Genomic DNA, 15,583 nt, shown 5'->3' with positions numbered 1-15,583 from the left:
CCTTTCCCCATTGTGTCTTCTTGACTTTTTCTTTTCATAAATAAATTAACTATATTCACATGGGTTTATTTCCGGGCTCTCTATTCTGTCCCATTGATCTACATGTCTGTTTCTAGGCCAATGATGACATTTAAAAGCCTGTTCATTTCCATACCCTCATATTATTCTTGTGTTAGGCTTCATATTTATAAACTTGCATACACTCTGTGCAACAGTTATTCGGCTTAAGCTCATGCAACAGGCTGTGATGCAGCCCTACCCTTCCCATACCTCCATTCACAAAGTCTTCACAATCAGGTCAAGGGCAAGTTTTGTTAAACCAGAATGACTTGCATGCTTTCCAATTAGCTAAATAGGTCACCAACTAACTTTTGCCCTCTGTAGTCCTAAGGTCCTTTTTTCTTTTTCCCTTCCCCAAAGCCCCAATATATAGTTGTATGTCCTAGTTGTAAGTCTTTCTAGTTCTTCTATGTGAGCCACTGCCACAGTATGGTAACTGACAGACGGGTGGTGTGGTTCCGTGATCAGGAATCAAACCCAGGCTGCCAAAGTGGTAAGTGCTGAACTTTAACCACTAGGCCACCAGGCCTGGCTCCTAAGGCCATTTCTGGTTTTTCTTTTTTTCCTTTTTTTTTTGCTGAGGAGATAAGCCCTGAGCTAAGAGCTGTGCCAGTCTCCCTCTACTTTATGTATGGGTCACTGCCACAGTGTGGCTGACAGTGGTGTAGGGCTGTGCCCAGGATCCAAAACCACAAACCCAGGCCACTGAAGTGGAACACACTGAACTTAACCACTATGCCACAGGGGCCAGCCCCTCCTAAGGTCATTTCTAACCCAGGCATACCTGAATAATTTTAAGAGGAAATCTCAATAGAAAATTATACCTTTGCCTGATGACAGCTAATGGATGCTGTCAAGCAATGAAGTCACAGTAGATAAAGCAGTTTCCTTACCCACACTGACCCCATGGGGTCACTCACAGTCAGAACCTTCATAAAGTGAGCACTCGCTGGCTTGCTCTAACTTTGTCTTTCTCAGTTATTTCATTTCTTTCCATGTTTATCCCACTATTCATTATCTATTGCCCTGTTCTGCCACATGCCAAACTGGGTGAGGAGTGTGGGACAGGTTGTCGAGAGACCAAAGAAAAGACCTGGAGACAGGGAACAAGACATATAGGTTTACTGGGGAGTTACTTATAGGGAAGGTCCAGTGGCACCGGCTGGACAGGAAATGTGCACACACTAATGCCCCCTGAGAGAAGCTTGCTTACGTAGGCAGAGGAACAAAGGCCGCATGCCTGTCAAGGGGGATCATCCCCGTATGACCTGCATTCCAAGGACCAGAGCCCTCCTGGAGGGCCTCTGTGTTCCCTCAGACTGCGAGGGTCTTTGTTCTGACTCTCTCATGAGAAAACAGCTGGGTTAGCCAAGCCCAGGACTGTTATCATCATTAGTACTGAGCCATAGCCCAGACAAGGAGCCTCAAGGACACATGGTTTAAAGGGCACGTGTGCTAGTGCCCCTATACTCTGCCCTCCATGTGTCCGAATGGCCCTTACAATCTTATTGTGCCAGTCTTCTGCAGCTTCCCTTGAGCGAGACACAGAGGAGCACTGCAGCCAGAGATCACAACGGCAATAGAGAGCACAACATGAAAATAAAAGAAGTAGTTAAAAGGCAAGGACACCAAAGAAAACACGTCACCAGGTGGAGGGGAGGGATTGTATCCAGGCAGATATGGAGTCAGTGAACAGGTTGTCAATAGCCTGTACATGAGCAAATAAGGAGGCCACTGCAGAGGAAACATTGTGGGCATAATCAGGGATAAATACACAGCATTCTACTTTGATCAGGGGACAGGTTCCCCCTTGGGCTGCAGTAAGTATGTCCAAAGCCATTCTATTTTGTAACACTACTTGTCTCATTTGGGAGGTTTCTTCATTTAGTAGAGTTATTGCATGTCTCGTATCATTGAGGACTTTTACCACATGTTGGGCTAGGGCAAACACCTGCCATTCTATATCAATAACTGCAGCCTGTGGGGAGAAGATAGCAAGGGGGTAAAAGCACCCTGCAGTGCGTCGCACACGATGGCGTGCGTGGACTGCCTCCCAATTAGAAGGAAGCTATTGAAGGGAAGACAGGATGCATGCAGGGATGTAGGGACGCCCCCATGTGCATCTGCCAGTCCAGTTATAAGGCAGATAGGGCCAGCCACAAGTGCCACAAGCCCACAATCACCCAGAGGAGAGGCATAGTCTCCTTTGATGGTGTTGTCTTGTTTTCCCAGCCATATATCAGCAGTAATAATAATTGTTTGGTGACACATTGCTTTACATGTCTACCCCGCATTTTTTGAGATGCTTTCATTTGGTGGTGTGGAGTCATTGTGACGTTCAATGCACCAGGGAACGGAACCTCTTAATTCTATTTGTATAGCAGTTAACCATCCTACACCTTCAAGAACAGAGTACCCCACCTTTGGGGTTATATTTACCTGCTCATGAACAAGCTGGAAGATATACTTTCAAGAAGTAGCATAAGAGGGCAAGGACAGGTTTCTTGGTGGGAGGGGAGTAGAAGTGGGAAAGTGGACGATGCTCTTCCACTCTCGCCGGGCTCTCCAGTCAGAGGTGTTGGAGCTCAGGAACGCCATGGTAACCCTGTGGTTGAAGAGAGAGGCAGCTCACTGCACACCAAGCAGTTGGAGTGATTTTGTACACCAGCAACAGCGTGTGCCCAAGCAGCGAAAAGGTTGGCAGACGTCCTAAGAACGAAAAGTAAGATGTTTAGATGAGACTATAAGGGGGAGGTCATGACCGTCCAGCAAGACATACACAGTTGCAGTGTCTTAAGTCAGTATGGTACTGGTCTGTGGTTCCAGACCAGGCTGGCAATACCACACTGCTTGTCCAGTTGGTGTGGGCACTGCAGGGACACAGATATAGGAGAAGGGAGGAACAACAACCTACCAGAAAGAAAGGATGAACGTACCTTGGGGAATTGGAGGCCTTCGATTAGTAAGTTTGGAGGTTTTAGATGGCTTCTCCACAATGAAGGGTGTTACTATGATATCTTCTTCTAAGCCTGTTCCCCAAGGGGCTAAGAGACCCCACCAGCCAGGCCCCAGCTCCCAGTCCCAGGGCGAAGTGACCATGTGGATCCCGGTAGGGAGTTCTTGTGGCAGAGGCAAAATCAAGTTGTTCTGAATGCCAACCTGTGGTTGTAGTGTCTCTCCTTGATTAGCCCTTGTCTGTAGATGTCTGGCATATCAGGTCCTTGTGTCAACATTTGATATGCAGTGGGTCAGGTGCGCCTCTCACGTTCACTCAGTTGACGTATTGCAGTTGTCAGGCCTCTTGTCCAGTGGGCTAGGGTCCTGTCTTCTGTCTTCAGCTGTTTCAGAAGCCATCCATTTGTTCCACCAGCCCTGCAGCCGTGGGGTTGTATGGCAGGTGAAAATGCCAATATATGTCCATTTGATCAGCCCATGTCTGTACCTGGTGGCCAGTAAAATGCATACCTTGGTCACTGTCGATGTTTGTGGGAACACCGTACCCAGCACAGAGGTATCCCAGGCCACTTATGGTGGTCTTCTGTGTGGCCCTCTTGCTGGGGTATACCTGTAGCTGTCCTGTATACGTATCCACACAAGTGAGGGCATACCTGCAGCCATCAGAGAGAGGCAAGGGCCCAATGTAGGCCACCTGCCAGTGTTGAGAAGGCTGGTTGCCGCTAGCAATTTGGCTTGTGTTCAGGGGAATGGCCTAGGGTTTCTGCAAGGAACAAGAAGGGCACACCTGACAGACCTGCACCACATCAGCGTAGGACAGGGAGAGGCCCAAAGCCTTGGCAGTAGCCTATAGGGTCCTTTGTCCTTTGTGTAGAGTCTTCTTGTGTAGCCACTCTGCCACTCTCTCGGCTGGTATTTCTTTCAGGAGATGGATCCGGAGCCAACTCGTCTGCTTGTTGGTTTCCTGGCAGCGTTGTCGCCTGAGATACAGACACATGGTACACTGCTATTGTCATTCCCTGGACCTGCTGCCAAATATCATCCTGGAGCTCTATCCCCCACAGCAGGTGACCATTAATAGTCCACTGTCATGTCCATTGTGCCATCCACAGGGTGAGCCCGCTTCCACAATTGAGACCAGAAGCCACCGGGCACTCATTTATTACCTTGCCTCTGTCAGAGATTCCATCCGAACCCCTCTGGGTAACCAGAAACGTCCAATTCACACGGTTGTCCTTGTGACAAACATCCAAGGACTTGATTTGTTTCACTGCTATTTTGGCTTGGGTGAAGGCCCGGTGGTCTGCCAGTCCCTTTTGCACCAACTTACAAAGAGGATAGACAGCCTGGATCTTATCTATGACAGTAGCAGGAACCACTTTTGTCTTACCGGACCAGACAACACCCAGATATTTGACAGACAACCCAGACCCTTGTACTCTGTTGTCGTTCACCACCCATCTTCCCTGGTGTAGGTGGGTGACGAGGGAGCGGGAGGCTTCTTGAAGGTCTGGAAAAGACTGGGAGGTTAACACGACATCATCAATATAATGAAACAAGGCAACATCAGGGGGCTTTGTGCACCTGCGGTGCTATAGAACCATTGCCGCAGGCTGGGGTGAGAAGCGCCGGAAGCCATTTTACTCATTTCCACCCCCGACGAAATGCCTTCTGTTTCTGTAGACCAACACGTTGTTATGTCATGTGGCCTCCGGTCCCCCATACCCGAGCCACCTGCAAGGCACTGCAGGGATGGGTCAATGTCCCTTGGCCTTCCCTCTAGTGGAGGGGACTAGGGTGTTCTCAGGCTGTCACTGGGGGCGCTGTTAAAGCCACCAGAACAGCTTTTGGTTGTTTATCACTTTTCCCCGCAGGGGTGTTTTCTGCTCCCCGGGGCTGCGGCAGCCACCACACAGAGTGCTCTCTCCCTCCGCGCTTTGCTCAGCCTCAGTGGTGCTGCCCACCCAGAGGAGGGAGGGATGGAGAGTCCCGGCCACCAGCCACTCGGGACTCAGGGACCCGCTTCGCCCCGCCTCCGCCCCGCTGCCAGTGGCTGGACCACGCACTCCCCGCGCCCCCTGCCCCGCAGGCGCTTCGCGCCCAGGCGCCGCAGGGCCTGCCCTGGCCCTGCCAGCACCCACGCACCAGAGGCCGAGCAGAGGCAGCGGCGCTTCTTGTGACTGCCTTACTTTTGATAAATTGAAACTCATTCATTTTAATCTCAGCCAAACTGACCACACACAAAACTCCTCAGGGTTTTACTTCCACAAACCTTCTGGCACTTTTTATATTCAGAATTTGTCTCATGCCTTCTCTTGTTTTCTTTCATAGTACTTTAGGACAAATTTATCTTTCTTAAAAAAACAAAGAAAAATATCTTTATTCTTTATACCTTCTTTACTGAAAACATACGTTTTACTTTCCCTGTATACAGACTTTCTAGAAATATGGGCTTTCTCATCATTTATCACGCCCAGGACTTCCCCTGCCTTCATTGCTAGCCATCCCACGGTGAGGAGGGGCTACCCCACAGGCGTAGCAACAGCCTGGGCTTTTCTCACACCCAAGACTTACCCCTAGGCGTTGACGTTTGATGTTTTCAGGGCGTTCCAATACTCACAAGGTGGGCCCCATCCATCAAAGATTGTGGCAACCGGGCCCCACAGGGAGGATATCAGCCAAGCCGGGGTTACCCCCACAGATTTCCCTTTCCCATCCCCCATAGTCTTGGTGCTCATGGGGTTTTTCTCAGTCTCCCGGCTGGCTCACCAGCCATATGCCCAGCTCGGTGAGGAGTGTGGGATAGGTTGTTGAGAGACCAAAGAAAAGATCCAGAGACAGGGAATGAGACATATGGCTTTACTGGGAGTTACTTATAGGGAAGGTCCAATGGCGCCGGCTGGACAGGAAATGTGTAGCCACTACTGCCCCCTGAGAGAAGCTTGTTTAAGTAGGCAGAGGAACAAAGGCTGCATGCTTGGCATGGGAGATCATCCCAGTATGACCTGCATTCCAAGGACCAGAGCCCTGCTGGACAGCCTCTGTGTTCCCTCAGACTTCGAGGGTCTTTGTGTTAACTCTCCCATGAGAAAACCGCTGGGTTGGCCAAGCCCAGGACTGTTATCAATGTGAGAGCTGGTGCATAGCCCAGACAAGGAGCCTCAAGGACACATGGCTTAAAGGGGTACAAAGGGGAGTTGGCCCCATGGCCAAGTCGTTAAGTTCACGTGCTCTGCTTCGGCAGCCCAGGGTTTCACTGGTTTGGGGGGATTTGGGGAGAAAAAGCAGAACAAAAAGGGGGCACATAAGCTAGTGCCCTTACATGCCCCTGTAACAAATCACTGCAAACTCAGAGGCTTACAACACTTGCAAACGTATCATCCCACAGTTTCTGTAGACAACCTATAGCAGAATCTTGGTTTTTGACTCAGTCTGAAAATCTCTTAGAATTGGTCTTTGAATTAGTCTTCTGCCATTCAAAGAGATTATTGATTCAGTTGAAATAATAGCTACCATGTTTGTTACTAATTTCCATTTTGTTCCAATTTTTGTCTTCCACTCTTTATCTGTTCCGTGTGGTTTTGTATATTTTTTAAAGATTTTATTTTTCCTTTTTCTCCCCAAAGCCCCATGGTATATAGTTGTATATTTTTAGTTGTGGATCCCTCTAGTTGTGGCATGTGGGACGCCACCTCAGCATGGCCTGAGTGGTGCCATGTCCATGCCCAGGATCCAAACTGGCCAAACCCAGGGCTGTTGAAGTGGAGTGTGCGAACTTAACCACTCGGCCATAGGGCCAGCACCTGTTGTGTGTGGTTTTAACTGAGCATTTTATATGATTTCATTTTCTCTCATTTCTTAGCATATCAGTTATGCCTCACTTTTTACTTCCCTTAGTTTTTGTCCTAGAGTTTGCAATCAACATTGACAATCCAAGTCCACTTTGAAATAACACTATACCACCTCCTGGGTAGTGTGAGTACCTTATACTAACAAAATTACCCCAATTCCTCCCTCCAGTCACTTGTACCATTGAGGTCATTCATCCTACTTATGTAAAAGCATAATAAGCATATATACACACACATACACATAACATATGCAGATAGAATACATTGTTGGTATTACTATTTTGAACAAAGTGTTCTCTGTTAGATCAATTAAGAATAAGAAAAATATTTTTTATTTTTCCTTCGCTTATTCCTTCTTCGACACTATTCTTTCTTTATCTAGATCCGAGTATCTGACCAAGATCATTCTCCTTGTCTCTAAAGAAGTGCTGTTACATTTCTTGGAAGGCAGGCGCTATGGTCTGAACGTTTGTGTCCCCGCAAATTCATGTTGAAACCCTAACCCCTGAAGATGATAGTGTTGGAGCCGGGCCTTTGGGAGGTGCTCAGGGCACCAGGTTGGGGCCCGCGTGAACGGGACCAGTGCTCTTAGGAAGAGCCTCAGAGACCCCCAGCTCCTCCCCCCACGTGAGGACGCAACAAGAAGGGCTGACTGCGCACCGGGAAGAGGGTCCTCACCGCAGAACTCGCCCAGGCTGGCGCCTTGACCCGGGCTGCCCAGCCTCCAGCGCTGGGAGAAACCAACGCTGACTCTCACACGCCACCCCGCCTGGGGCATTTCGGCACAGCGCCCCGAACGGACCGAGCTGGCAGGTTTACGGGCCACCAAGCCCTCACTTTTTGCTTGGCTGACGGAGGCTCCGTCTCCCTGCACCGATGGAGGGTAATTTTGTGGGCACGCAGCTCTAGGAAGGTCAGTTTGCTCTCAACACTGTCCGGGCTTCTGAGGAGACGGCGGCGGTCGCTCTCGGTCCCCTAGAGGGGAGGGGTTTCCCCTCGGGCTTCTTTCACGAAGATCCCCTGACTTCGATCTCCCGTCGTTTGCAAACGACATGCTACCCGGGGGTCTCGGCATCTTCCCTGCTGTGCGGTCTCTGGGCGTCTGCGTCTGGGGCTCGCCGGCTGACGGCCGTCTCTCCCTCGACGTCAGACCTCGGACGCCGAGTCGCCGAGTCGCCCGCCGACGTCCCCGCGCCGCCAGGGGGCGCCCGAGCGGCGGGACCGGCGGCTCCGCGCGTCCCGGGCCGCGGGGCGGAGGGCGGGGCGCTGCCGGGCGGGCGGGAGCGGGGTCGGCGCCGGGCCGCGGCCTCAGGGGCCTCCCGGGCAGCAGCGCAGGGAGCCGTGGGCGGGCGTCCCTTCTGGTCCCACGCGGCCCGGGTCTCGAAGCGGTGGCGCCGCGGAGGAAAGACCTGCCCAGGGTCCCGGGGGCGCGGGGGCCGCCGCCCCAGCGGGAAGGCGGGAGTCCTCCCGGAGTCGGGGCGCCGGGAGAAGCGGCCCACAGCGCGGGCAATGCCCGGCAGGGGACCCCTCTGGGAGACCACCCGGCAGTGAGGACGGAGGGAAGGGGGCCAATGGCGAGACGGACAGCGGTCCGAGGGGACCCGCTCACAAGGTCCCGGGTGGGGTCGGAGGCGCCACCGGAACCGCAGGTGTCAGCTCTGAGCCCTCGTTGTTAAGGCGAGGCCACTCGGGTCTCCGAGACCCCCGACGTTCGGGGAGGACCCTCGCCGCTGACCCGCGTGTGAGGCCTCTGCCGCCTCCCGCCTTCCCGCCTTCCCGCAGCTGCTGCCCGGCCTGGGGGAGTGTCCCGCACACGCCAAGGCTGGTTTCCCGCCAAAGCCCGCGGACCCGAGTGGAATCTTCCACTCCTTCTCTGAGCACATCTCGCTTCCACGGTGGGAGCACTGACACTTGGGGAATTGGCAAACACTACGTACGAACCGGGGCTAGATTTACTGTATTACTGAATGCCGGGACTCAAGCGATGGACGTTAAGGTCATAATGCGGACGAAACTTAGCCACGTAGGGTGTTTCTGACCATGACATTATGTGTGACACACACAGTCTGAGGAAAACAATGAGGAAATATCCTTCCAGTATTTAGAAATAATGACTCCATACAGAAAAATGTCGCTCAGGCTGTCTTAAGAGTAAAATTCCAGCATGTCTTTGTTGTTTCAGTGTCTTATTTGAAAATGAAAAGGGAAATAGCCATAACTCATATGAAAGAAAATAGGCAAATGGGATGAACAGAAATTGTACAAAAAATAAACAACTGGCAAAGAAAGACATGAAAAAAGGCTCAAAATCAAGAATCTTTTTGGCAATGCAATTAAAGACACTGAGAAAGCACCAACACTTATCAATGGCTGAAACTGAAGGAGGACCACATCAAGTACTGGCAGGGATTTGGAGGAAACGGAACTTTGACACACTGCTGGTGGGAAAGCAAAAGGGAGAAATCATGTTAGATCACAGTCTGGTAGTTTTTCATGAGTTAAACATTCATCTACCCTGTGACTCAGACACTGCACTCTATGTTATTGACAAAAGATAAAAGAAACAACCATACAAAGAACTAATACGAATGTCTGCAACACCTTTATTTTCAATTGTTTAAATCTAGAAACAAGCTAAACCACCATAAAAAGATGAATGGATGAACAGTGGTATATCCAAAGATAAGAATATTACTCAGAAATAAAAGATGAACTTCTCATTTATCATTGGTAAATCTCTAATTATGAAACATAAAGGAAATCAGTAAAAAACAAAAAACAAACCCCAATAGACTAAACAGCTTATGATTCCAATCCTATAAATTCAAGAAAATGCAAAGGTATCTTTATAAAGGAAGGTAAATGAATGGTTAGCTGGAGAGATGGGAAAGGCAAGGAGAGATTATGATAGGATGTCAGGCAAATATACTGAGACAGATAAGGTCATTATCAGGACTATGATGATGGTTTCAGAACTTCACACTCATGTCAAAACATCAAATTGTACACTTTACATACATGTAGTTTAGTACATGTAAATTATACCTTAATAACACTTTAAAAAGTGGTTTAGGATGAAAAAAAATGTATGCCCTACTCTTTTTGGAAAATAGGTTTGGCAACCCTTTATTGACTCCACCACCTGTCTCCTCATGCCCTCTGGGGAGTCAGTCTTCCCTCAGTGACAACAAATATGGGGAACAATGAAGGACATTTCCACCCAAGTCAACAGGAATGCTGCCTGGATCACAAGAGCCACATCCCTGGGCTGTGGATCCCCATTCTTCTTTCCTGCCTATGCAGTAATGGCCTTGAGGGGAACAGCACTGGGAGGCTACAGAAATCCACAAAATCTTTTATTTTTGATGACAATGACATCAGCTACACAAAATAAACATGCCTGGTGGTGATCAGATTTGTGTACAAACTGATCCTGCATAGTCACTGCCACAGAACCATTTCTGGATGCACTTTCAGAAGAGGCACATTCCATCCAGCTGGCTGCAGTCTCCTCCAGTCCGTTAAGCCAGTGTTTCTCTACCAATTATGGTTCCCTTGGACCCAGTGACCCTTGCCCAATGGAACTGGGGATATCAGGCCACATGGCTCTTTGTAGATCTGGGGAAGATATCCCCTCCACAGTGCTGACGTCCCCTGTGAGACCTCCTGTGAGGAAGGGAAAATTCACACTGCCCTCAGATGCACTTGAGGTTCTCACACCAACCCTCTCCTCAGGGTCATCACTGGGCTTCCTGAACCACAGCATCCAGGGGTCAAATGAGGACCAGAAAGCGCTGCAGTCTTTCCTGGGAGGCTGTGGGAGCAATGGAAATTTACTCAAAAGTGGCAAGTTGTTTTCTGCCATCACACTATCCTCAGGCACACAAAGTTTGAGACCCCTAAAAAGTTGTTCACCCCTTCATGTTTGTAGAGCCCACACAGTTTGTAAACTACCCCACACAGTGAGAAAACACCCAAGATTAACAGAACTTAAACAGGAAGCCCTTCATTATTGTACAAGACAAAGCAATGTGCAGCAGGCCATTCTCCAGTTCCTGACTAGGAAGCTGGAAAAACTTCACAAGTATCACGTAAGACCAACATGTCCTGGGAAATGTCATCTTTGTGAAAAGCTGCCAGGCGAACTCATGTGATAGTCTGAGACAACAGTGACACATGTCCATGCCCAAGGGAGTGGAGGAGGGAAAGCTGACCTCCCTAAGGGCTCAGGTTATTCCTAATTTACATAGAGGAGGAAACAGGTCAGCTTCCCTGAGCACACTGGGGTGGTGACTGATGCACTGTGTGGACCTGCCAGATGGTAGAGGTGAAATGGCTTTGGTGCAGAAATTGGCTGTGACATAAACGTGGCAAGAACCCTCAACAGATTGGAAAATGCAACATACCACACACACTTCCCACAACTTATGGGGAATTTCCCCACTGTGCATATTCAGATATATGAAATTCAACTCAGACAAATGGCTTCTCAGTTTCCTCTGGTGTCCTTACTCCGAACCAGGGAATTGCACATCCCCTGCACATCTACGTGTTTCTCTAATGTGAATCCTCCACATTGAGAAAGGGTAGATTTTCCCATAAAAGATTTTCCACATTTACTGCTCCCACAAGACCTTTCTGTGTCATCTGACGACAATGGAGTTTAGGACTAGTGATAAATGATTTTCCACATTTGTTTTACTCATAAGGCCCTCCTCCTGAGTGAACTCTGTGATGATAACAGAGGCCCGAGATAGAAGTAAAAGATTTCCCACATTCACGGCATTCATAAGGCCTTTCTCCTGTGTGAACTCTCTGATGATAACGGAGGCCCGAGCTAGAGGTAAAAGATTTCCCACATTCATTGCACTCATAAGGCCTTTCTCCTGTGTGAACTCTCTGATGATAATGGAGACCTGAGCTAGAGGTAAAAGACTTCCCACACTCATTGCACTCATAAGGTCTTTCTCCTGTGTGAACTCTCTGATGATAATGGAGACCCGAGCTAGACGTAAAACATTTCCCACATTCACTGCACTCATAAGGCCTTTCTCCTGAGTGAACTCTGTAATGATAATACAGGCCTGAGCTGGAAGTAAAAGATTTCCCACATTCATTGCACTCATAAGGCCTTTCTCCTGTGTGAACTCTGTGATGATAATAGAAGCCTGAACTAGAAGTAAAAGATTTCCCACATTCACTGCACTCATAAGGCCTTTCTCCTGTGTGACCTCTCTGATGTAAAATGAGGTTCTTTCTCTGGATAAAAGATTTCCCACATTCACTACACTCATAAGGCCTTTCTCCTGTGTGAAGTCTCTGATGTAAAATGAGGTTCTTTCTTTGGATAAAGGATTTCCCACATTCACTGCACTCATAAGGCCTTTCTCCAGAATGAACTCTTAGGTGTGTAGTGAGGTGATTTCTTTGCGTAAAGGATTTCCCACATACACTGCATACATAAGGCCTTTCTCCAGAATGAACTCGTAGGTGTATAGTGAGGAGATTTCTTCGGGTAAAGGACTTCCCACATACACTGCACACATAAGGCCTTTCTCCAGTGTGAACCCTCTGGTGTATAATGGACTTCCATCTATTCTTAAAAGATTTCCCACATTCATTACACTGGTAAGGCTTTTCTCCAGTGTGAACTCTCTGATGACAATGCAGTTGGGAGCTAAAGATAAAACATTTCCCACATTCATTGCACTCATAAGGCCTTTCTCCACTATGAATCCTCTGATGATAACGGAGGACAGAACTTATCGTAAAAGATTTCCCACATTCACTGCACTCATAAGGTCTTTCTCCTGTGTGAGTACTCTGATGATAACGAAGGCTGGAGCTAGAGGTAAAAGACTTCCTACATTCCTTGCATTTGTAAGGTCTTTCCCCTGTGTGAACTCTCTGGTGTGAAATGAGGCAATTTCTTTGAATGAAAGATTTTCCACATTCAGTGCACACATAAGGCCTTTCTCCAGTGTGAGCTCTCTGGTGTTGATTGAATTGGCTTCTATCCTTTAAGAACTTCCTACATTTAGCGCACTCATAAGGCCTTTCTCCTGTGTGAGATCTCTGATGATAACTGAGGGCAGAGCTAGACATAAAAGATTTTGCACAGTCACTACACTTATAAGGTGTTTCTTCAAGGTGACCTCGCTGATGATAGTGGAGGGTGGAGGTACAGGTAAAAGATTTCCCACATTCACTACACTCAAAAGGCCTTTCTACAGTGTGAACTCTCTGATGATAACGGAGTTGGGAGCTAAAGATAAAACACTTCCCACATTCACTGCACTCATGAGGTCGTTCTCCAGAATGAACTCTTTGATGATAACAGAGGACAGACTTAGAGAAAAAAGATTTCCCACAATCACTGCACTCATAAGGCCTTTCTCCTTTGTGAGATCTCCTATGATAACTGAGGGCAGAGCTAGAGGTAAAAGATTTCACACAGTCACTACATTTATAAGGCCTCTCTCCAATTTGAACTCTCTTGTGTTGAATGAACACTGAGCCATCACTAAAAGATTTTGCACAATCACTGCACACATAGCTATTTTCTCCATTGTGCCCTCTCTGGGGATGAATGAGGACAGATTGGTGGCTTAAGGATTTCCCACATTTGCTGCATCTGTACGGTGTTGTCCCAGTATGAATTCTTCGATGTTGATTAAGGGTTGAACTTTGCCTAAAAGATTTGCCACATTCTCCACACATATGAAGCTTTTCTCCTGTATGGACTCTCTGGTGCACAAGAAATGAGGATTTGTACCTGAACGTTTTCCCACATTCATGGCACACAAAACAATGACTTCCAGTGTGGACACCCTGGTCCTGAATAAGCGGGCCTTTGGGGCTGAAGGATTTCTTGCACTCTCCCCAGGTGTAATGACTTCTGTTTGGTAAAGTGGACCCGCATTGGGCGAGTTTCTTTGGCTTCTCCCTGGTGTGAGTGGCCTGTTGTTGGAGATGTCCAAAGCTTGTCAGGAAGTCCTCCCCAACCTCCCCCCAAGGAAAAGTGTTCCCTGACATATGGAATCTGCAGCTCTTCACAAATGAGGCCCTGTCCACACTGCTTCTGAAGGGTTTCTCTCCCATGTGCTGATCCTGGTGCTGCTGAAAGTCTGCACTGAAACACAATTGCTCCACAAAGGCCCCACACCTCAACAGTTTCTGGCTGTGTTGTGTTCCCTACTGCTCAGCCAAGTGGAAAAATGTCTCTCAAGACTGGGCCACACGTCTCACAGGGTTGAATCTTCTGAGAAGATGAAGCTGCAGTAGGAGTTGTGGCTTGTGACACACCTACAAAACGCTTTGTTGAAAGGGAGCCTCCACATCCTCTGCTCCACAGCAGCAACCTGCACACAAAGAAATATTGGAGAAGTACATGTTGACCTTACAGGCAGCAGGCAATCCCACCACAAATGTTTATTTGCATCATCTAGGAATGAGTCTATGGGATGCTCTTCAAGACAAGAAAGTTGGAAAATAGTTGAAGTGCTGCTATGAATTACAGGGCACCTAAGGTCAAAGAATGGTGGAGACCTCACCATGGGAAGGATACAAAAATAGGGTGTGATACAAGGAAGAGTGGCAGGGTGTATAAGACAGAAACACACAGTAACACAACAATAATAGAGGACTTTAATACTCCCCTTTCAACAATGGGTAGGTCATCCAGACAGAAAACCAATACGGAAAGTTTGAACTTGAACTATACTTTGGATCAAATGGACCTAATAGACACATACAGAGCATTTCACCAAAGGGCAGCAAAATACACATTCTTCTCAAGTGCATACAGAACATTCTCTAGCACAGATCATATGTTATAGGTCATAAAATCAGTTTTAACAAATTTAAGAAGAGTGAAATAATATCAAGTATCTTCCCAACCACAGTGGTATGAAACTAGAAACCAATAACAGGAGAAAAGCTGGAAAATTCAAAACATATGTGGAAATTAACACAATCCTGAAAACCAATGGGTCTAAGAAGAAACCAAAAAATACCTTAAGATAAAGAAAATAGAAACACAACATACGAAAACTTATGGGATACAGCAAAAGCACTTCTGAGGAGGAAATTTAGAACAATAAATGCCTACATTAGGAAAGAAAAAGATCTCAAATAAACAACCTAATTTTATATCTCAAGGAACTAGAGAGAGAAGAACAAAGGGTAGAGCTAAAATAAATGAAACAGAGACTAGAAACACAAAAAAGATAAATGACATAAAGATTTCATTTCTGAAAACATAAACAAAATTTACAAAGCTTTAGGTACACTAAAAGAAAAAAAAAAAGACTCAAAGAAATCAGAGGGCCAGCCCGGTGGCACAGTGATTAAGTTTGCATGCTCTGCTTTGGAAGCCTGGAGTTCACCAGTTCGTGGACCTATGCACTGTTTATCAAGCCACACTGTGGCCGGCGTCCCACATATAAAAAAAATAGAGGAAAATGGGCACAGATGTTAGCTCAGGGCTAACCTTCCTCGAAAAAATAAAAAATAAAGAAATCAGAAATAAAAGAGGAATATTACAACTTACACCATAGAAACACAAAGGATCATCACAGACCACTATCAACAAATGCCAACAAATTGGATAACATAGAAGAAATGGATAAACTCCTACAAAAACAACTTACCAAGACTAAATCATGAAAATTGAAAATGTGAATAGATGTATAACTAGTAAGTAGACTGAATCAGTA

General features: G+C 47.5%; 1 protein-coding gene across 3 annotated transcripts in view; it reads right to left on the bottom strand.

The window, feature by feature from the left end:
* Positions 1-9,446: 9,446 nt before the first annotated feature.
* The window catches only part of LOC103553601 (zinc finger protein 850-like), a 74,001-nt gene continuing 67,864 nt past the window's right edge, over positions 9,447-15,583 (bottom strand). For all 3 annotated transcript variants that reach the window (XM_070558721.1, XM_070558720.1, XM_070558722.1), the window contains one exon: positions 9,447-14,227. In XM_070558721.1, coding sequence (XP_070414822.1) covers positions 11,565-13,967 — 2,403 coding nt within the window. In that variant the 5' untranslated portion in view covers positions 13,968-14,227 and the 3' untranslated portion in view covers positions 9,447-11,564. The remainder of the gene's footprint in view (positions 14,228-15,583) is intronic.

This window comes from Equus przewalskii, chromosome 9 (genome assembly GCF_037783145.1).
Source record: "Equus przewalskii isolate Varuska chromosome 9, EquPr2, whole genome shotgun sequence".
Lineage (NCBI taxonomy): Eukaryota > Metazoa > Chordata > Mammalia > Perissodactyla > Equidae > Equus > Equus przewalskii.
This window is presented reverse-complemented; position numbering and strand designations above follow the sequence as displayed.